At 36.4% G+C, this 20750-nt stretch overlaps 4 protein-coding genes across 4 annotated transcripts; 2 read left to right on the top strand and 2 right to left on the bottom strand.

Annotated features, from left to right (window-relative positions):
• Nucleotides 1-608: 608 nt before the first annotated feature.
• Nucleotides 609-11756, bottom strand: LOC132095877 (meiotic recombination protein REC8 homolog). The gene is made up of 18 exons (XM_059500972.1): nucleotides 11475-11756; nucleotides 11198-11266; nucleotides 10225-10367; nucleotides 9847-9925; nucleotides 9274-9394; nucleotides 8747-8810; nucleotides 8495-8562; nucleotides 8341-8413; nucleotides 7489-7651; nucleotides 5665-5878; nucleotides 5439-5579; nucleotides 5294-5360; nucleotides 4431-4588; nucleotides 3708-3756; nucleotides 3497-3563; nucleotides 3250-3348; nucleotides 1116-1213; nucleotides 609-824 (listed from the first exon to the last, which is right to left on the bottom strand). The coding sequence occupies exons 1-18, from the start codon at nucleotides 11528-11530 to the stop codon at nucleotides 751-753; spliced, it is 1803 nt and encodes a 600-aa protein (XP_059356955.1). The 5' UTR covers nucleotides 11531-11756; the 3' UTR covers nucleotides 609-750.
• A 501-nt stretch (nucleotides 11757-12257) lies between these two features.
• On the top strand, nucleotides 12258-13679 carry gng5 (guanine nucleotide binding protein (G protein), gamma 5). Its single transcript, XM_059500970.1, has 3 exons — nucleotides 12258-12485; nucleotides 12992-13143; nucleotides 13223-13679. Exons 1-2 carry the CDS (start codon nucleotides 12405-12407, stop codon nucleotides 13115-13117), a joined length of 207 nt encoding a protein of 68 aa, XP_059356953.1. The 5' UTR covers nucleotides 12258-12404; the 3' UTR covers nucleotides 13118-13143; nucleotides 13223-13679.
• A 624-nt stretch (nucleotides 13680-14303) lies between these two features.
• On the top strand, nucleotides 14304-17213 carry zp3b (zona pellucida glycoprotein 3b). Its single transcript, XM_059502386.1, has 8 exons — nucleotides 14304-14842; nucleotides 14978-15093; nucleotides 15167-15270; nucleotides 15339-15519; nucleotides 15760-15877; nucleotides 16355-16440; nucleotides 16519-16778; nucleotides 16856-17213. The coding sequence occupies exons 1-8, from the start codon at nucleotides 14423-14425 to the stop codon at nucleotides 17128-17130; spliced, it is 1560 nt and encodes a 519-aa protein (XP_059358369.1). The 5' UTR covers nucleotides 14304-14422; the 3' UTR covers nucleotides 17131-17213.
• A 596-nt stretch (nucleotides 17214-17809) lies between these two features.
• arl14 (ADP-ribosylation factor-like 14) lies at nucleotides 17810-20160 on the bottom strand. The gene has a single exon (XM_059502385.1). It carries the CDS (start codon nucleotides 18457-18459, stop codon nucleotides 17833-17835), a length of 627 nt encoding a protein of 208 aa, XP_059358368.1. The 5' UTR covers nucleotides 18460-20160; the 3' UTR covers nucleotides 17810-17832.
• Nucleotides 20161-20750: the final 590 nt, after the last annotated feature.

Raw genomic sequence — 20750 nt, 5'->3', positions numbered from 1 at the left:
TACGCTGGTATTTGTGGTAAACCTAGTGCCTAATGTACTTTGTGCCAAAACTGATTAGTGGTAAACAAACTGATAAATATATATTGCACAGTTTTGTTGTTGAGAGAAAAATGAGTTTGTAATAAAACAAGAAAACTACGTGTGTAAAGCTTCATGCTATATTACATTTACACGAATTAAACATGGTGAAATTAGAGTCAATACAAATATGAATTCTATACAATATTTATTCGTTTCTCATGAACACTTAAAAAAATATAAACAGTTTATAAGCAGGGCAATATAAACTTTATTGATTAAACCTAGCAACAATGCAGATTTCATGTGCTTTATGTAAAAATTTGATAAATATTAAGAAATAAATGTTAAGTGTGGAACAGTAAAACCTAATTATGTTAACAGAACAATTTAATATTATAGTAAAAACAGAAATGCTGTACTAAACATGGTATCATTAGAATAATATAGAAAACACTGCATAAAAGTTCATTCTTAAAGAGACAAAACTTTTTTTCATAGAGCATAAAATATTAAGTTAATTCTTAAAAAGACAAAAAAAAAATTCATAGAGTATAAAACATCACAATAATAAAATAACAATGACAAACGTGTTAAACCATCAGTAATTTTAGCACAACTAAAACGGTTTCATTTTAAAAATACATAAACCTGAACACTGATATAATAAGCCATGTGAATAAATATCCTCATACCAATTTTGTCTGGAAACATTGACAAGTCCTCATCGATCTACAGCTGTGAAATGAAGATGTCACCATACGGCTCGTCCTGTCGCACTGTGACCTGTCCTGCGACTATTTCCTCTGTAAACACAAAACAAGACAGCATATCTGTCCGGGTGATTGCACTTTTGTGAGGCTCATGGGTAGACAGATAGCAGATGAAGTGGGACGGGGTGGCATATGTCACATACAGTAAACCTGACCACTATAAGATTTTCTCCCTTTAAATCTTTGAATTTTTCAGTTTAAAATAAATTGGATTTTGGTAGGTGGTAGTGCTCCCAATTTTTTTTTCCAGCAAAATCTCAATTTCTTAATATCTTAATTGATTTTGTCAGGCATAGAATGGTAAATCATCTGCCATAATCTTACCTAGCAATCTCAAAAACATTTGGGAAACAATTCTGCGGCTGGCCTGAGGGGGCAGCAGAGAGTGAAAGGTTACCAAACCTTCAATAACATCCTGTGGCCTTCAACAGAAGAAAAAATAAATAGATTACATTACACAAAAAATGCATTTGATATAACATCTTTCTATACTCATATGCCACTGAAATGGACAAAGCAAAAAATATAAAACACAAAAAAAAAAAAAAAATTTTTACAGCTCCCCTAGAGTTAAACAGTTGAGTTTTGTCGTTTGTGAATCCATTCCGCCGATCTCTGGGTTTGGTGGTAGCTTAGCTTAGCATAGATCATTGAATCTGATTAGACCATTAGCATCTTGCTTAAAAATGACAAAAGAGTTTCTATATTTTTCATATTTAAAACTTGACTCATCTGTAGTTACATCTTGTACTAAGACCGAATGAGAGTTCAGTTCCTAGCCATATCAGCCTAGAAAATAGCAACTTTTCATTTTCCGTCTTCACAAGACCAGTCATAAGTAGCACGGGAATATTTGTAGCAATAGCCGACAATTCATCGTATGGGTCAAAATTAGGATATTAAGTAAAACTTTTGTTCCATGAAGATATTTTGTCAATTTCCCAACGTAAATATATTAAAACTTAATTTTTGTTTAGTAATATGCATTACTAAGAATTAATTTGGACAACTTTTGAGTCAATTTTCTCAAATTTAGATTTTTTTCACCCTCACATTCCAGATTTTCAAATAGTTGTATCTCGGCCAAATATTGTCTGATCATAACAAAAGCTTATTGATTCAGCTTTCAGATGATGTTTATATCTCAATTTAAAAAAAAATTACCCCTGTGACTGTTTTTTAGACTAGGGTAACAATTGTATTTCATAGTTTCCTAAAATTTGTATTTTTGTTAAGTGTTTAATAAAGTGCTGTTAAAATGTGTTTAATTATTTTAGTTAATAAGATGGGCTTTATACAATTAATACAAATTAATTTAGCCATCGAAACAAAAAACAAAACAAAAATCTTGAAAAAAAAAAAAAGATTTTGGGAATAATTTGTTTTACTATACACCTAATAATCAGTAACAGTATCAAGATGACTGCACTTACACTACTGGATGTGAACAAAACTTGAACTAAATTGAGTGGATAATGAAAATGTCTTATGTAGAGCCGCTGTATACCTGAATCACAATTGTTACACGACTGATGAACTCTTCAACATTGATATGTTATTGAACTGAACTGAATCAACACTGAACTGACTTGAGTTGACTAACAACACAACTGCCTTCTGTAAAGCAGCAAACTGAGTTCACTTTATAACTAATGAACTATGCAACAGTAGGCACGTTTCCATTACAGATTATCGCAAAACTTTGGCAATATTTTATAAATGTCGATAAAAACGTATAGTGAAATGACGGTGTTTCCCTTAACTGATGTTATGCGACTTAAAACATTTTTTCCTCTCACAATAAGTCATGGCAACAGATTTTGATGGATTTGGCTGCACTAGCCATTATATGTAATAAAGAAATGAAGGAGGAATATGCCATGTGAACTGTAAATGCGGAAAAAAAATTTCCATTGCAGTTGTGCGAAATATTCCTTTTTCGAATTGCCTGAAAAACCACCTCGTGCGAGCGTACATTTTTTTTGCAAAATATGGGGAGTTTTCGCAAAATGTACACGTTTCCATTGGGCATATATTAAATTCACAATTTCAATTTGCACAATTTGAAGGGTAATGGAAATGCAGCTAGTGACACTCTAACTGAACTGAATTAAATCAACATTAAATTAAATCAAATTGAGCTGAATAATGACACTATTGTCTTTTTAAAACTGATTTTCAGCTAAAATTTTATTTGTTTAATAACTGAAGAACTTTCCAACGTAAATACAGTTATTTTCCTGTTTATTACTGTGAAGCTGCTTTGAAAACATCTGTATAACATCATTGTATAAAGCGCAATGCATATAAATGTGACTGGACCTGACTATAGTAATATAAATATCCTTTCAATAAATAACAAACAATAAATACAAATACTCATATTAACAGAGTAGTGTAAAAAAAACACACTTTTATATTGACACTGGCATCAAAAATAAGAGGTTTCCAGCAGTACCTTAATTGTTCCTCGATATCCTTTGTAATATCTTCCATCTCTGGGACCCTCTCTTCTGGGATGCCCTCAAGACCGAACTGAATTTCTGGAACAGGGGATCTGAAGCCATGGCAGCACACACATACGAAGTCATTATTCAGAGACACTTAATTATGCAGCAACTGAATGTGAAACTCGCAAGTGTCAAACCAGTTGCTTCTGACAGCGACAGCTATTTCTGTCTCTCTTTTAGCATCTCTTCTCTCACCGTCTCATTTCAGGAGTCTCCAGTGGAGAGAAATCCTTGTCCGTCGTCTCCAAAACCACCAGAGAGGCTGCCAATTTCATTGAAACATGAACAATCAGTATGTAAATGTAGCAGAAAGACGATTATTCGCTTTCTTTCCCTTCCTTCAAAACACCACAACAACTATCAAAAAAAGTTATTCTACAAATACAGTATGTGCTAATGTTTTTACCTGGTGTTTCTTGCTGGAAGAGGCCAGACTCCAACATTTCTCTGGGAATCTACAGTAGTAAGGATGTAGGAAAAGAAGATCAGTCACTAAAGCAAGAAATTATTAAGGCCTAAATTTAAAGTTTTTGTATTTGAATTGCATATAAAATTTCCATCCATTTGGGTTTTAACATAAACTAATAAACTTGATGTGATGCACATCTGTTAGTCATACATAAATAAAAGGGGTAAGATTTCTGTTAATAAAACTCATGATATTGTTTATTAGATCTCTCCATTGATTTGATTTAATTTAAGTAATCATTTTCAGAATGTATTTATATCAATTGTTTTAAGTCAAGATAAATCTGTTCATGTTAAAAAGTTATTCAGTTTAAGTTAGTATGAACATGGTTAAAATATGGCTATAGTCAGTTGGATTTATTGCTGACAACTATAAATACCTGGTTACTGTGTATTTAAAACATATTCTGTTACTAATACAGAAAGCTTACTTATTTAATTGATGTATAACTAAAAAATATGAATCACAATATTCTTATGTTAAAAACTGTGTCTAAATGGATGGGAATTTAACATGCAATTCAAATATTTTAACATTTTAGGTCAAAAAGGTACAGCTGACAAAAAAAGTTTGTTAATGTTGATGTAATGTATTGATCATGTCTGTATGGGACGAGTTATATCTCAGAATGTAACAGTGTTTCTGAGACACATGCTACACCTCTTTAGAGCTAAGCTCTCTCTCCTCCTCCTCTCTCTGTCCCAGTTCTGGTCTCTCCTGCTCTCTCTCTGGTATCTCCTCCCCGCGCTGCCGGGACGGAGGGATGGGCCTCAGGACCGCGGCCTGTTTCCATAGTGCCAGGATCTCAGGTGGGAGGCCTGTGTAAGCATTAACACTTCACCGTCAATAACATGACCTTTAGCTTAGGCTCTGGACTGTAGAAAGAGGATAAGCTAAGAATGCTTCAGTGAATATCATGGAAACTGTCATAAAATATCCGTATTGGTCATATTTGACCCCAAAAGCAATGCCAAAAAGCATTGTTTTATTTTTATGTATAATTGTAATTTTTGCATTTTTCATTAAACTCCTTTCATGTGTGTGTGTATAAATCTTTATGTACATTATGTGCTTTAAAGTAGAATATACGTAAATGAATCTTTCACTTCTTTTAATTTTATGCCTTTAACTTTAAAATATTGTTTCTGGAGAGGATGCTTGAATTAGATTTTTAAGAGGAAAATGGGCTTAATGTTCATGGAAGTAATACGCAATGCATATACTTACACCACATCGAACTTTTTTGAATGTTTCTGATCAGCAAGGCTGCATTTATTTGCTCAAAATACAGTAAAAAAGTAATATGATAAAATAGTATGCTATAAAATAACTTGTAAAATGTAATTTATTCCGGTGATACTTTGTTTCTGGATTCTCTGATGAATAGGAAAGTTCGAAAGAGCAGCATTTAATTCAAATAGAAAATATCTTTACTTTTGAAACATTTCTTTACAATGGTCGTATATACTGTATATTTGTCTGTTTGCAAATTGCAGGTTTATTTTTCGTTATGACCAACTTACTCATGCAAGGGTTCTCGAGCAGTTCTTTAGCACCCTTCTTCTCAAACGGTGGTTTGACTAGTGATGCCTAGAAGAAAAACACGAGTTACACCATTCTGCTTTTATACGCAACAGACTTGAAGAATGCGAATCATTCTAGATTTACCAGTGGCCTGGTCTCTGTCTCGACGTCATCAATCCGAGCCCTCATTTCCTCTTGAGAGATCTGTGTGTTTTTATCAATGAAGAACAGCTGTCTCCTCCTCTTCCTCCGCTCTGTAGGGGATTCAGGCCTAGCTACGGCAGGCTGACAGAGGGACACATGGGGCTTGAAGACAAATGTTTCAAATGCTTCGATGCAGGATGAAGACAGACCTCCGAATGTAACACACCTCAAGATCAGGGCTCCTCTCTCTCACTGCCCTCTCTTCTCTGGGTTCAACACCCCCTTTCTCCTCTTCACCAGGCGGAGGGGACGGTATTGGTACAGACACAGATACCGGGGTCTTTTCACGTTCTTCTAACACAGGCATTTCCATGGGCAGCCCCAGATCCTCCTCAGGCAGCAGGACAGCCTCCTGGCTTGATGCACCAGTGATCTGTGCCCTGGAAAATCATAATCTTAAAGCATAAGTTTAATGTTTTTCAGGCCAATATAACATATAACTGGAATTGAAAGCAGTTTTTGCCTATACATTTAATGCATAACATTGATTCCAATAATTACAAATGATTCTATTATTTTTATTATTGCAGTAAAACAACAAAAATGATTTTCTATTTTAGCACAGAGGTTTTATTTATTCGGGAGACACAATGGCAAACAACGTAGTCAAGATTCATTAGTTTCTCAATGAGAAGGTTTTCTAGCAGATTTAGTTGCAGGAAATAACACAAGCAGACTTGAGAAGAAACAAAGACTGGCTATATTAAACTTTCATTTGAGAAGTATATTCACTAAATACCAGCATACATGTTTGCCAGTGTTTCAAATCATCAAAGTCTAGGAGGATAAGAGAATAACCCTGACTGGGGGATTTAAGCACTTGATATCTGGCAACCCAAAGCCTGAACGCTTTTGAGGCTTTAGAGTAAAGCATTTTAGTTCAGTTGCTGCCTTACTTGATTGTGTAAGTCATTTCAACTTTAGGCTATGTTTACATGACAATGATGTAGTCAAAAACTGAAACGTTTTTTTCCCATGCGTTTTTAAAAAGGTTCACGTATATGCAACGTTTTCAAAACGATTCGCGTTTACACATATCCATGAAAATGTCCAAAAATGCTGTATTATGTATGCCAGGCCAGTAGTTGGCGCTGTCATCTTGTTAGTAAACAGTACCTGTAGGGAAGTGACGATTATATGATGTACTGTATATGATGTGTCTCTGTTGTTGGTTGTAATATTGGTGAAGTAAATCCACACTTTTCTGAAGAAGCGCTAGCAAACTCTTGAGCAGCAACAACAGTTCCATGTACTCCGCCATTGTTGTGTTTGTTTGTTCTCGCTTGCCTTTAAAATTGGCACGTACTGCAGCTCTACATACCTAACACATACTACGCATGTGCATGACGTAATCTTTTACAAAGATCCCGTATTGGGTGTTTACACGGAAACAATAACGGTGCCATTTTCAAAAACATGCACTTTGAATTTTTTTTTCCAAAATTTGTGTTTTCAGTTCCCAAAACACCGTTGTGGTGTATCAAACAGGCAAAACAAATAAAAAGTTTCCCATTTTTGGCTAAAAACGTTGTCGTCTAAACAGCCCCTTGAATTACATTAAACCAACTTAAAAATCAAGTTGAAGTTCATATAACTTATAAAAACAATTTGAAATTGCTCAGCTTATTTTGATAAGTTCAAATAATAAAAACAAAAGTTGCCATGACTTACTGAACATGTCATTTTAAATGTCAAATTAGAAAAAGGATACACATTACCAACATCGTTGGTAATTACCAAAACCAATAGTCAATATTGCAAATGATAATGCTTAAATAATTGAGAAATCCCACTGTTTTAGAGGGAGGTAGGAAAATCTGACAGCGTAGGACAAATCGACAGAACATCAGCTTAAAGATTCTGATTTCACTGGGACTTTAAAGCCATAAACCTTCAAAGTTTTCCATTTTTAGTATCTTTTGTTAACTGAAAGCTTACTAAAAAAGAAACAAGTGTAAGTCTAAGTTTGAGTGTGATTCTCTAAACGTACAGATCTAAGGAGACTGATGTTGTCAGATCTCTGGCTGCCTCTCGCTCAAGTGCTGCTCTCTCTTGCTCTCTTTCATCAGGCATCCTGGGCTCTCTGTCCTCTTCTGTCTCTTTCTCTATTTGCTCTCTTTCCCTGTCTATCTCCAGCTGCCTCTCATCATCACCTGCAAAACAGCAAGCATTCTCAAATTTAAGCCAAATATCTCTATGATATAAAACAAGACATGACAGAAAAGGCTGAAACTGTCGAAACCACATGAACTGAGGACTGACTCATTATGAGTGTTTGGACCAATCCCAGAAAACCTGACGGGATAGTTCAACTACATATGAAAATTCTGTCATCATCTGTTCACACTCAGATTGTTCCTAATCTGTATGGGTTTCTTTCATCTACTGAGCACAAAAGAAAATTTTTGAAGAATCTCTGTAACCAAACAGTTCATTTGAGCCATTGACTTGCATGAAAAAATAGATAGATAGATAGATAGATAGATAGATAGATAGATAGATAGATAGATAGATAGATAGACAGATAGATAGATAGATAGATAGATAGATAGATAGATAGATAGATAGATAGATAGATAGATAGATAGATAGATAGATAGATAGATAGATAGATAGATAGATAGACAGATAGATAGATAGATAGATAGATAGATAGATAGATAGATAAAAAATATATTTTAATAAAAGCATGAATATTTAAATTCTTTAAAAAAAATTGATTTCAGGGTGAAATAGGAAAATCTGATTTGTCCAATTAGTCTGTGCATGTGTAATCAGGATCTGGATAATTACTGCACATAATTATGGGTGTGAATGAAAACGGCATGTTGCCATCACTCACGCTCAAGAAAGTGATCTGGCTGCTCCAGCAGTAGCTCGATCATGTCAGACTCCTGCAGATCTGCTCCTTCAAACTGAGGAATGAGAGAAACAGCACTCAGGATATTATCCAGTCATTATGTACATATGGTGATAACACTGAGTGACAACTGTACCTCTGGCTCAGGCATGATGACTGGCTCTCTTTCTGTCAGGGTGATGGACTCCTGGCTGGCAGTGATGCCTAGAGGGGAAATAAGGAGGTTGAAAAATACACATTTCTATATTTCTGTCTTCTCATTTTCTTTATTACTGGTCTATTATTATCATTTGACTGTGGACATTCTCATAACATAATTTGAAAGACTACTGATATTTATAAAAGTGTGCTGCTATGGCAATGGATGACATACTGTAACAGTACTCACCATCTGAAGGTGGTGTGGGTTCTCTAGTGGGCGGGGCTTGATCAGGTAAGACCTCTTCCATTCGCTGAGCCACAGTGAGAGAGGTTAGACTACACATGACTGATAAACCCCACCCTTAACTAAAAAAACGAAACAAGAATAACACCTAGAAATTACACTACCTGCTTGAAAGTTTGGAGTCTGTGAGATTTTTTAATGTCTATAATTCTCACAAAGGCTGCATTTTTTATTGGATCCAAAAATACAGTAAATATTAATACTCGTTGAATGTATTTTAAAATGTAATTCATTCCTGTGATGCACAGCTAAATTTTCAGCAACGTTACTCCAGTCTTCAGTGTCACTTGATCCTTCAGAAATCATTCTAATATACTGACATCTGCTCGAGAAACATTTATTCTTATTATTATTATCAATGCTGAAAACATTGTGATGCTTAATACTTTGGTGGAAAGCATGATACAGTTTTATTTCTTGATAAATTGAAAGTTTTGAAATTCGTCTTCGCAATTCTGAGCTGCATCCACCTGGATGAGGCTGCTTGGACTCGGCAGGCTATAACCAGTCTCCATAACGCCAAAGAATGGGTCCCTCGCTCCCTCTGTTTCATCAAATAGTGCAGCAGCATCTGGGATCATGTGACTCTGCCTGAGAGGAAGAAGAAGGAAGTTGAGGAACTGTGGACGTGAAACATCTGATATGTTTCAAGCTCTGCATCTTTATCATTCTTATTTTATTTTATTTTAGCTTTGTCCTGTTGCTCTAACCTAATAATCTTGATTGAAACATTATGTTTGCTTTTATTAACCTTAACTTGAAAAAAAGGTCTGTAATTGTTACTTGGAAGACTTTTTTATCTTTTTTTTTTTTTTAAATCGTAGCCATTACTAATAAAAAACAACAACAACATAATAATAAATAAAAAAAAAACATTATATGTTATATGGTGTTATATGTAGACATCACTGTTTAAAGAATCACAACATTTATCGGATATTATTATCATGAAGAGAAGAAAACATAAACAGGGTTCCATTAATCTGCATTATAATATAACGTATGCCCATAATAAAAAATGTATAAGAAATAAAATGCCTTACCTGGTTTCTTCATCCCTCATATCAATGTTGGACTTCACGTTAAGGCGAAGCAATCTATCTATTGCCCCCTGAGTGTCCTCTGAGAAAACAGCATTAACAAACTATCACAGAAACACAATCAATGGACACATCAAAATCTCATGATCATGATTCATGATCAGCTCTTGTAATGCACTTTGTCATCTTAAAAGAGTCAAAACAGCAAAAAGCTGCTTTTGTTACACGCCGTCTTTATGTTAAATCAATTTTTAGCAAATCAAGCCTGAATAATATGTTAGGGCATTTCAATAATATCCTTATAAAAGTATTATTTTTTTGAACCCCAAAATTGTCCAAACCCACAAATGATAATTTACCCTTAAGTTCTAGCACACCAACCTAACAAAAATTCACACTGTCTGTGGTAGACAAGCACCACTCCATACTGCAGCTGAGAGGACAGGTACAGGGAGAAACGTGGGCGGGGCATTCCTGATACAGGGGGCGGGACTCTGACCAACACATAATCCATGATGTCACAGCTGTGAAGCACATCGAGAACAACTGCTTTAACATGTTGTTTCCTCACAAATACTGCATTCCCAATTACACAGAAGTACAAGAAGTTCATTTTAAGATCTTGTGCAAAATATATCCTGTGCATGATATTGTGGCAAAATATAGAGATGTTGACCGTCCTTCTCTCCTTCTCACTGTGCGGGATTAAAGATGAGACACTGATCGATTGATTTTTTGTCAATGTGACGAAACTCAACATTTTTTGGAATAGTTTATATTTTAATATACATAAACACTTTGATTCTTCCAAATCCATTCAGTTAAGAGATGTAAAACCAATACTTTAGTGAATTACATTGTTAATAATAGTAATAATAGATTATTGTTAATAATAATAATAATAGATTACCAGCCTACCTTTTCGCATTTCTTAAATGAAGTTGATGGATTTCTTAATTCTCTTGATTACAAATAAGAAAAGAGACAGATTCTGATAATGAAAATCATTTTTTGTAATAGGCCTACACAGATCAGTTTTCCGCTGTATGTGTTTTAGAATGCTATCCCTTTTTTCTTTCATATCCATTTTAATTTTAATTCTTTATTTTATTTTGTCTGTGAAACTTTACATGCAGATTTGAAGTCATTTTATTCATGTACAAGCTCAATCTGTTCTATATTTATTGTTTGATGCATAGCAATAATGTATATTTTTCTAACTCCATTAGAAAAACCCTTACTTCCAGAGATGAACCCAATATGCATGATCGTATCAGCTGTCTTTAAATTTGATTATGTAGAAAATAGTTCACACGTCGAGCATGATTTTTCATACGACAGAAAGGGTACAGACCAAGTGCGCTGGACATTGACTTTGAGCAGATCTCTCCGACTGATCTTTCGTCCTTTAGTGGCCGCCAACCTGAAGAAACACACACACACACACACACACACACACACACACACACACAGTGGGCTATATTTAGTTAGATATGAAAAATTATACCTCAGTTTTAAAATTATAGCCTACTCTTTAAAATTGTCAGATCCTTATTAAGGATTTTTTCACACTGTGAATATAAACACATTTTAACAGTCCTAAAACTCTACAGAAAGAGACGAGAACTTACCAAATTGTGGCAAAGCACCCAGTCCTGTGATTGAGCACCGTGGGATAGAAAAACATCGTGAACAGTTTGATAAAAAACAGATCAATTTAGAGCAAAAGTGGGTCAAAAACTGGAATAGCGTGATCGTGAAACAAATGAAATCTCTCTGGTGAAATCCAGATAGTTTTACAGGAAATGGGATTATAGTACTTCAAAGGTTGCTGTGTGAAATTTGTTTTGAAAGCTCTACCAACCAGTTGTGCTTTGCAAATAAGACAAGCCAATCTAAGTAAGACAACAGTCTAGAAGGCATTTTATTGGATTGTCTTGTTTCCATAATAATTCCAGTTTTGTAATACTTTTGTAATAATTTTCAACATAATGACTCTTGAGAAGTTAGCATTCCATTCATAAACAGAATCATTAATGGCGAATATCAATTATCGTTAAAGAAGCAAAAACTAGAAACTTTATATAATAATAATAATTCTCAATCATAGATCAGAGGAAATATACATATGATAAATAATATAATATCTAATCGCCAACAGGTGGCATATAGGTACGTTCTGAATACGAAAAAAAAAAACAAGTTCTGTTCCTATTTGTTTTTCAAGAAGCTTATGAATATTAATTACGTTTGCCCTCAACTGATTTGCTGATTGGCTGACGTTGGCAAGTGGGCGTTGCACTGCGACTGACGAATGGCCCAATCATACTACGCTGAATACTTATCTTATGAATATCAATTAGCCTAAAGAACTCAAGCGGAAGGTCGCTTTGCAAGTACCTTATTAATATTCATGAGTGAAGCATTCGCCATAGTAGGTTTCGGAAAAATACGCGAAGGGAATCGTTTCACTCGTGCACTTCCGGACTGAACCAACCGGAAACCGCCCGCTCACAACTTTTGTTTTCGCTGTTACACATCGATTAGAAATATCAGACATCATGTCGGGCTCATCAAACATTGTTGCGATGAAGAAAGTCGTTCAGCAGCTGCGCTTCGAAGCAAACATCAACAGAGTAAAGGTTTGTTTCTTTTAGAGGGTTAATTTCTGAGGAAACTGAAGCTAGAGAGTTGAGCTTGGGCGTGGACCTGTAGCCCGTTAGCTTTGCTTCAGAGCCTTCTCAGTTGTGTTATTAAAATAATTTTATATTGTAGTGAAGTAGTACTAATATCAATTAAACTAACCGAGCATTATATAGACTCTGGAAAAATAAATGAGATCTATGCCTAACTTAGCTACCTAGAATGGGTAACGTTAACGCTAGTTTATGTAACTAGACCCTCCCTTATATATATATATATATATATATATATATATATATATATATATATATATATATATATATATATATATATATATAAGAAACGTAGACAATAAATACACAATACTCTGATAGTACACCCGTTTTTCAATGTATTTGTGTGTCTTAGTATGATTATGTATTTAGCATTTCAACCCACTTCCATTTCCAAGACATTGGTGAGATGTTGTTGTTATTATTATTATATTTAATTTTTGGATCTGTAGGTTTCTCAGGCGGCTGCAGAGCTTCAACAGTTCTGTATTCAGAACGCCCTTCAGGATCCTCTGCTGACCGGCGTGTCTTCAAGCACCAACCCCTTCAGGACACAGAAGGTTTGCTCCTTCTTGTGAGGGTCCGTGATGGGTGTCTGCCATTGGTAAGAAGATGAGTTTCAAATTTGGTTGAAAACTAGACTATGTAAAACCGAAACTAAAAATTAATATTTGTCTTCCCAGCCTTTTTCCCTGTTCCTGTGACACTTCTGCCGGGAAAAAGAGAAGAAAACCACTGCCATGATGTGTAATTGAAAAAGCAGCAGCACGAAGCTGTCGTCTTGCCAGTTAATACCTCATGCCTTAAATACAAAAACAAGAACTGAAAGGATTTACCGCTCTGACTGCTTTGTCTGTTATGGTGCATTTTCATTTTAGAAGAAAAATTTACTTTCGTGTCTCAGCTTGACTCTCCTTCTCACAGCCCTCAGATTTCAGTTTGAAGACCTCAAACTAAAATGTCTGCCTTAATGAGTGATAAACAGCGCTCCAGTTTTGTGGAGAGAAGGCTTTTGTATTTTTGTGTGGCACAGCAGAGGAAACTTAGTAATTTATTGTGCCTTTTTAACATTGTAGTCTGTTTCTCTATCTTCTCTGCCTTGGACTTTTTATAACACCAAAATAAACCCATTGATTTCTACATGTTTCTGTTGTTTTATACTTACTGTAAAGAATTGTGGAGGATATACTATATAAGCAGAACTATATATATATATATATATATATATATATATAAAAGCAGACTTTTATAAGCAGCATAGAAGCTACTGTTTTATCACAGTGAGATTGATATTCGACTGTGAACATGATTTTAAATAATAGACCACTATACTAAACAAAATGTATGTGGTATTTCTTTAGGCTTTATTGAGTATTTATTTATAATGTACATACATGCATGCCATAAAATGGTTATCGTCAGTATGTTGCCAGCAGTGTGTAATGCTTTACTCTTGACAATTACAAATGCAATTTATATATATATATATATATATATATATATACATTATTTGTTTTTACATGGAATGTTTGTTTTATTAAAAGATCATTTGTTGCACTGCATATGAAGTTAAAAAGTCTAAATCGATTTTAAAATATCTAAAAGTTCTAAAACGTTTTAAGCCTCATATCGTACGCACAGGTGGAGCGACGTCATTGCTTCTAATTATTTTCATGGAACCTAATTGACCTAAAAGAATAGAAATCAGGTGTGTGTGGTTTGTTTGAGTGATTAGGAAGTTGTGATGCTATAAGAAGCGGTTTCCATTAATCTGTGTTAAAAACGGCGATCTACGAGTTTTTGTATGTGCATGCTCGTTAAGCTGGTTTTCTGATATAATTATTTATTATAATTATTTCTGATATAATTATTTAGCTGGCGAGATGTGGCTGAGTAGCACATTAACGTGGTTTACTGCTGTCTTTCTTATGACGCCCCTGCTCACTGAATGTGTTCCTCGCTTTTTTGCTCGCTCTTTCCAGCAAAGAGGGCCTTTGGCGAGCCAGAAGCTGTTGAGTAGTCAGTATCACACCTCGATTCCGCAAAGCCCGTCTAAGATAAACGACCCCGTACCACATCAGCGTGAGAAAACCGTGTCCGTGTACTGTCATGAAGAAGCGATAGAGATTGTGATGAGCGCAGACCTGTTTGCGTCGGGGTTTCCAGTCTATGCTGAGGAGCTGTTTCTGGGCTCCCCATCACCGCTTGACAAAGCGTCTGCAGCATCATGTGGAGCCGTGCAAACCGGGAAATCACAGTTGACAATACTTGCTTATTTCAAAGATTGTGGAACCAAACTACATGTAAGTTCACATGAACCATCAGAAGACCTTTTACAGATGGGCATTCTTGGCAGGTCTCAAAAAAACAGGGCGCTGTTAGGTGATGCTTGTAAACTACTAGTAAATGGTTCACATTTTTAATTTTTGTCTTTTCAGGTAACTGGAGACTCCGTAGTATATTCAAATGTCATTGTGTACTCCCCTCTACCATCTCCTGATGGTGTACTTCGCCAGGAAAGTGCAGTCATACCTGTTGAGTGCCATTACCAGAGGTAAGCTGACAAGCCTCATCCTCTTAGTTTTAGAAGTCTCTACTTTTTAACTCTTGTTTCATGTACTCCTAAGGCGGTACAGTGTTGACAGTGCGGCAGTGGCACCCACTTGGAGCCCATTTGTTTCCACTGTTTCTGCCACAGATTATCTGGACTTCAGCCTCCGACTGATGAATGGTATGGCAGTTAAACTCAGATTATGCTTCAGAATTATTTAACTTATTCTATTTTTTTTTTTTTTTAAGATGACTGGCAGTATGAGAGGGGCTCGAATGTCTATTTCCTTGGGGATACGATACACCTTCAAGCATCGGTTACCTTGGCCAATCATGTCCCCCTCCTCCTGTTTATTGACTGGTGTGAGGCTACACCAACTTATGGCGTGGCTCCTAGTGACATCAAATATTCTTTTGTGGAAAATCATGGGTGAGATTTTTGTCAGACTTAAATTGACTACTGCACCTATTTAAACCCTGGTCCTGAAGTTACAAATTTGGTGGCAAATGAAACTGATCCTGTAGTGAAAAACCGTATCCAAAGGGATGTAGATGTTACACAGAGTTTACTTTTCTTTGCACTGAGGAACACTACCAGTTTGTTTGTACACTTGAATTCAGCACTTTGATCTTCTGGAAAGGAAGCCCTAATCATGTAGACCGCTTTCAGATGTCTTACAGACAGTAGGACTTTGTATTCTCGCTCAAAGTTCTTGCAGAGGAGCCAAGGCAACAAATTAAACCTGCAACTGGAAGCCTTCAGATTCTACAAATTGACCAGCAACTTGGTGAGCAGAAGTTAAGATTAATTTAAAGGATTGTTCACTAAAGAATGAACATTCTCCAAGACCGAGAGACATTGACTTGTGTACAGGATTTGGCCACTTGGGGCGACATTTCATAGAAAATCACATGGTGTGCAGTTTTTAAATCCATTTATTCAAGCTTCAGACTTTTGATTCCATGTAGTTAGAGGGTATCAGAAATTAGCTATTTCATGCTTATTTACCACTAATTTATCCTGCATCTCTCAGTAACAAGGTGCCCGTTTCTGCCTGAGATTGTGCTTTGAGTGACTTTAGTGTGTGGGGGGGGGGGGTGTCGTTGGTTGTGGGCTCCCTCTTTTTGAATCCTTGTGTAGTGCATTTCAGCCTTGACCCGTGGCGTTCCCAACCTGTATATGCAATTTTTGCTGAAATGCGCTTTTCCTCCCCTCATGGACCATAATCTAATTCTGCAATGCCTCCTGGTTTTATTTGAAACAGGTATTCATCACATGTTACCTAAAAGCTATCCCTACTGTGTTTCCTCTGAGCTCTCAGAATCGAGCATGTTCTTCTATTGATGGAAGGTAATTACTGTCTTGTATTAAGTCTTTGTATCAACTGGTCCATTTGCCACTTTTGCAAGATCCCTTTGGCTGTTGCAGGTGGCAGTCTGCGGATGGAGGTGATGAGATTTGTAATGGCTGTGAGCCATCCAAACCAGTTGCGGCAGATCCTCGACCAATCCAGCCTTACCACATCACACTAGCCCCTCCTGTCAAGCAGCCTTATTTGGCCCCAAAACCAAAATTGGCTGATTTCTATCATGCGAGACCTGGTCAGTCATCGGAACCCTTTAAATCTCTCATTTATTCAAGGCAATATGCCAGTGGTGTGTCGAAGAGAGGAACGGACTTGAACAAAGGTTTTGACGTTTTTAATGTTTCATTCTTTAACTTTAAGTTATGTGGCTCTTAAACACCCTTTCTCTTTTTACAACAGACTGGAGCAAGATTGCCACATTAGGTCCTTTGTTTCTGATCCCAAAGAAAGAAACCACCACCCAATCACCTGGGTCCATACAGACCAGCCCAGCTGAGGTCTTATCAACCGTCACTGAGGAGCCAGGGCTCTTATTCAACTCAACCGAGACGAGTCCTGCGACTGAGCTAGAGTTTAAAACCGATGAAGAGAGTGAAGGTTTTCTTCCACTAGAGAAGGGCCTGTTCCTTGATTCTGATCTTTTCGTCGACGAGGGAAGCGGTTTTGAACCGTGATCCTCCGCAAAAGAAAAATGAGCCCAAGAAAACATGGAAACTGACGTGACCTTTTTCTAAAAATAAAAATTTTAGAACCTCTCCTTTTTGGTCCTTGCCATTACTGCAGATGCTGTCATCACAGAAATGGTTATGTTCGTGCATTAAAATGAATACATTTCAATTGAACCATTGATTTTAATTATAAACTGCACCTTCAATGTTCATTTTCCTGAAACGAAGTAACACACTGTATCTAAAGTTTCTCATGTAGTTCACATGACCATTTATATAACCTCTTAAAAGTCTGGTTATCAAGTGTTTTAATAATGTAAAAATTGTACATAAAGAATGGTAAGTTCTTAACAAGCATATGTTAACAATGCACTGAATAATTAAAAGTATTTAGACCCTTTTATGGTTCCTTATAACTCAACTTCCCATTCAGTTCACATGATTCTGAACCACTAGAATGAGCTCATTTGTTTACATAACTTTTTGTAAGTGTGGTTAACCAGTTTTGTGGTTTGTATTGGCTTTTTTTTCCCATTACAAACATTTAAGATTTAATCTTTCTAAACCATCTTGGTTACTACATAAAGAATAATTTAAAACCCAAGAAACATTTGGTATCTTTCAGTAGCCTACTTTTTCATTCAGTTCATATGTTATTAAGAATCCAAATTTTGTAGCACTGTGTACATAACCTGCCATAAAAAGTGGTCAATAAGTTACCATGCGTACTTTCTTCATTGACCTAACTGATTTTGATCTTATGTACTTCACAGTCTCTTTGATGTTATTGTCCTCCGGTGTCATTTTCACTAGTTGTGCCATTCGTCTGAAGCCGTCCACCAGACCAGCTCCAGTCAGCGCTGAACACGGCTGAATGAACCAGTCTCGATCACTGCAACTCTTTCTCAGGTTAAACTGCTCCGTGATCTCTGTTACTGTTGCAGCTCCAACGATATCTTGTTTGTTGGCAAGGACCACCACCGGGAGTCTCCTGAGGTGCTCACTCTTTAAGGTCTGTTCCAGCACACTCTTGGCCTCATCCAGACGATTAATATCAGAAGAGTCCACAACGAACACCATTCCAGCTGTGTCCTGGTAAAAATTCCTCCAGTGCGCTCGCATCTTAACCTGCCCTCCAACGTCCCAAACGGTCAGAGAGATTTTGTCCCTGTTCTTCTTCGTTTCGATCATTTCAACATTGAATCCAACTGTAGAAACCGTGTGGAAGTCCTCATTGTACTTCAGTTTGTAAAGAAGTGTTGATTTTCCAGCTCCGTCGAGCCCTAAGAGGAGGATACGGGCTTCAGGTTTGTGTCTGGATCCTGAATGGCCCATTGTATATATTAGATGTTCACAGTCACCAAAGCTCCTCACTGTTCGCTCAACAAAAGTAGGTTTACTTAAGATGGTGTCTGCGTTACTCAGTGATGTATTATATCTACCTTATCTACATAGTGCTGTATGATTAATGGGTCAAAGTATCACAGGACACCTCCCAAACGACATGCTAAGAATGCCTAGAACAGAGTTCTGCTTAATTTATCTCTTGTGTCTTAAATAATGTACAGACTTAAAATATTCCATGATAAAATAAAATTTCATGGATTCTCATCTCACATATGTTCAAAATGGCTAAAGTTCCTAAAGAAACCAAAGAATATGTCATTTGACATGCATAAAGTAGGAACTTGAAAATTGAACCCTTGCAAAATAAATAGATAAAGTCTGACATAAATAATTATAAGTTCTCAGTTAAGACTGTTGCCCTGAGACGTGAGTTTAAAGAAATTAACCATAGGTTTCCAATTACATTTATCCACTGACCTGTGACGTGTGACCATGACCAGGCAGTACGACATAATAAATGTCTAATAAATTACAATAAATGTCTTGGAAAAACTCTTCAAATAAATATGTTTCCATGGAAAACCAAACCAAAAAGTTTTGTGCCCCTCCGACATCCAAGAATCCCATCCCAATCCTTCCAGATACTTCCAGCACTGTATTGTTGACATTGTTGTCACCTTTAGAAACCTCAGGATGGATTTCAGGGAAAAACAATAATAACAACGACCCCAACTTCACATCCACAGGTTCACCTCTGTCTTCCGAGGGTGTCGTCTATCCACACCCCACCAGTTGGATCAGCCACAAAAACCAGTCCGGAGCAGTCGTCGTGAGTCCCGCAGCCGCGGCGCCTTCTCTCCGCTGCCGCTTCATTCTTCTGATGAGAGCCGTCCGGTCGACATTTGCCTTGAGAAATACCGGGAGTGCGTTTTTCACACAACTTTATAGTTGTAAGTGACGTGAACTCGTTAAACTGCTCGGATGTCCTTGCACTACACTGACCCATTTTTTTGTGCGTGGAAAAATCGTTTAAATGTAGGCCGGTGGGTGTTTTGTAAACTACACTGACTGAGCGCATTCGTGCATTTATACGTTACGACCACTGAAATACTGGGCGTCAGATCCAGGAAGAGTGTGTAAGAGCGGATTTATAGAAAGCTTACTCAGTGGCAACAGTCACGATAGGGGCTTCAAAAGTCTACTGGGCTCAACAATGCTGGTGCTATTCTGGGGCTTTACACCTGGCCCCGGTTGTCACGATGGACTGCTGAGCATCCGGAAGCGCGTCACGGTTCAAGGTTACTGCGGATGGAGCTGTCAGTCAGTCTGGAAGAATGCAAACATCAAAGCGTCATATGCTTATTTGATTTGCTTATTATTTGCCTCGCAATCTGTACTGTGGTCACACACAAGATCAATAAAGACAAAGCTGGTTTTTACTGGTCTCCTAACCTGCTAAAGCTGGTTTTAGAGGAGATCAGAGGACAGTTTCAGATGGTCAAGATACATCAGTTTAACCTAGCCTAAAACCAACAAACCAGCTTAGGCTTTTCTCCAGGCCTGACCAGCTTTGTATCTAGTGGAAAAATTGCTGTCCCATTGATTTTGTTTGCGTGATCTGCAACAGGTGTATTTTTGTTACAATGGCCAATCTAGGATCCCATATATTGATATAATACATATATAAAGATACTAATATTTTTTCAAATGTACCTATATACACGTATAAACCATGAACCTGAGTTTAAACTACTTTGCATTTATTTCAATGGATATATAGGAATAAATACAACAGATAATGATATTTAAAGCATTACTAAAATTACAATTAGAAAAATTATATTTGAATAAATATATGTACTGTACACCTTATAGTATTATAGCTTTGGAAGTTTTTTTTTTTTAATTTTTGAAAGACATCTCTTACCACGGCTGCGTCGGTTTCATCAAAAATACAGTAAACAGTAATATTGTGAAATATTATAACAAATTTACATTTATGCATTTGGCAGATGCTAGTGACCTACAGTGTATTATTCAGAATAAAATCTTTTACCTAACATGTGTTTCCTGGGAATCAAACCCACAACCTTTTGCACTGCTAACACAGTGCTCTACCACTGAGCAACAGGAACACCTTTTTAATAAATTAATATATAAATTACTTCTATGTAAAGCTGAATGTTCAGCATTATTACTCCAGTCTTCTGTCACATGATGCTTAAGAAATCATTCTATGATTTGATCTGCTGTCACTTTTGATCAATTAAATGCGTCTC

This window comes from Carassius carassius, chromosome 20 (genome assembly GCF_963082965.1).
Source record: "Carassius carassius chromosome 20, fCarCar2.1, whole genome shotgun sequence".
In the NCBI taxonomy this organism is placed as follows: Eukaryota; Metazoa; Chordata; class Actinopteri; order Cypriniformes; family Cyprinidae; genus Carassius; species Carassius carassius.
Note: the sequence above shows the minus strand (reverse complement) of the source record. Positions and strands in the feature narration are given on the sequence as shown.

What these genes read in the sequence shown, in the direction of transcription:
- zp3b (XM_059502386.1), top strand. Translation starts at nt 14,423, where the DNA reads ATGTGGCTGAGTAGCACATTAACGTGGTTTACTGCTGTCTTTCTTATG. An exon ending in ATTGTGGAACCAAACTACAT is followed by an intron (nt 14,843 to 14,977) that starts GTAAGTTCACAT and finishes TTGTCTTTTCAG; the next exon opens with GTAACTGGAGACTCCGTAGT. An exon ending in AGGAACGGACTTGAACAAAG is followed by an intron (nt 16,779 to 16,855) that starts GTTTTGACGTTT and finishes TTTTTACAACAG; the next exon opens with ACTGGAGCAAGATTGCCACA.
- LOC132095877 (XM_059500972.1), bottom strand. Translation starts at nt 11,530, where the DNA reads ATGTTTTTCTATCCCACGGTGCTCAATCACAGGACTGGGTGCTTTGCC. An exon ending in ACAGTGTGAATTTTTGTTAG is followed by an intron (nt 9,926 to 10,224) that starts GTTGGTGTGCTA and finishes CTGTTTTCTCAG; the next exon opens with AGGACACTCAGGGGGCAATA. An exon ending in ATGAGGGATGAAGAAACCAG is followed by an intron (nt 9,395 to 9,846) that starts GTAAGGCATTTT and finishes TCTTCCTCTCAG; the next exon opens with GCAGAGTCACATGATCCCAG.
- arl14 (XM_059502385.1), bottom strand. Translation starts at nt 18,459, where the DNA reads ATGGGCCATTCAGGATCCAGACACAAACCTGAAGCCCGTATCCTCCTC.
- gng5 (XM_059500970.1), top strand. Translation starts at nt 12,405, where the DNA reads ATGTCGGGCTCATCAAACATTGTTGCGATGAAGAAAGTCGTTCAGCAG. An exon ending in CAAACATCAACAGAGTAAAG is followed by an intron (nt 12,486 to 12,991) that starts GTTTGTTTCTTT and finishes TTGGATCTGTAG; the next exon opens with GTTTCTCAGGCGGCTGCAGA.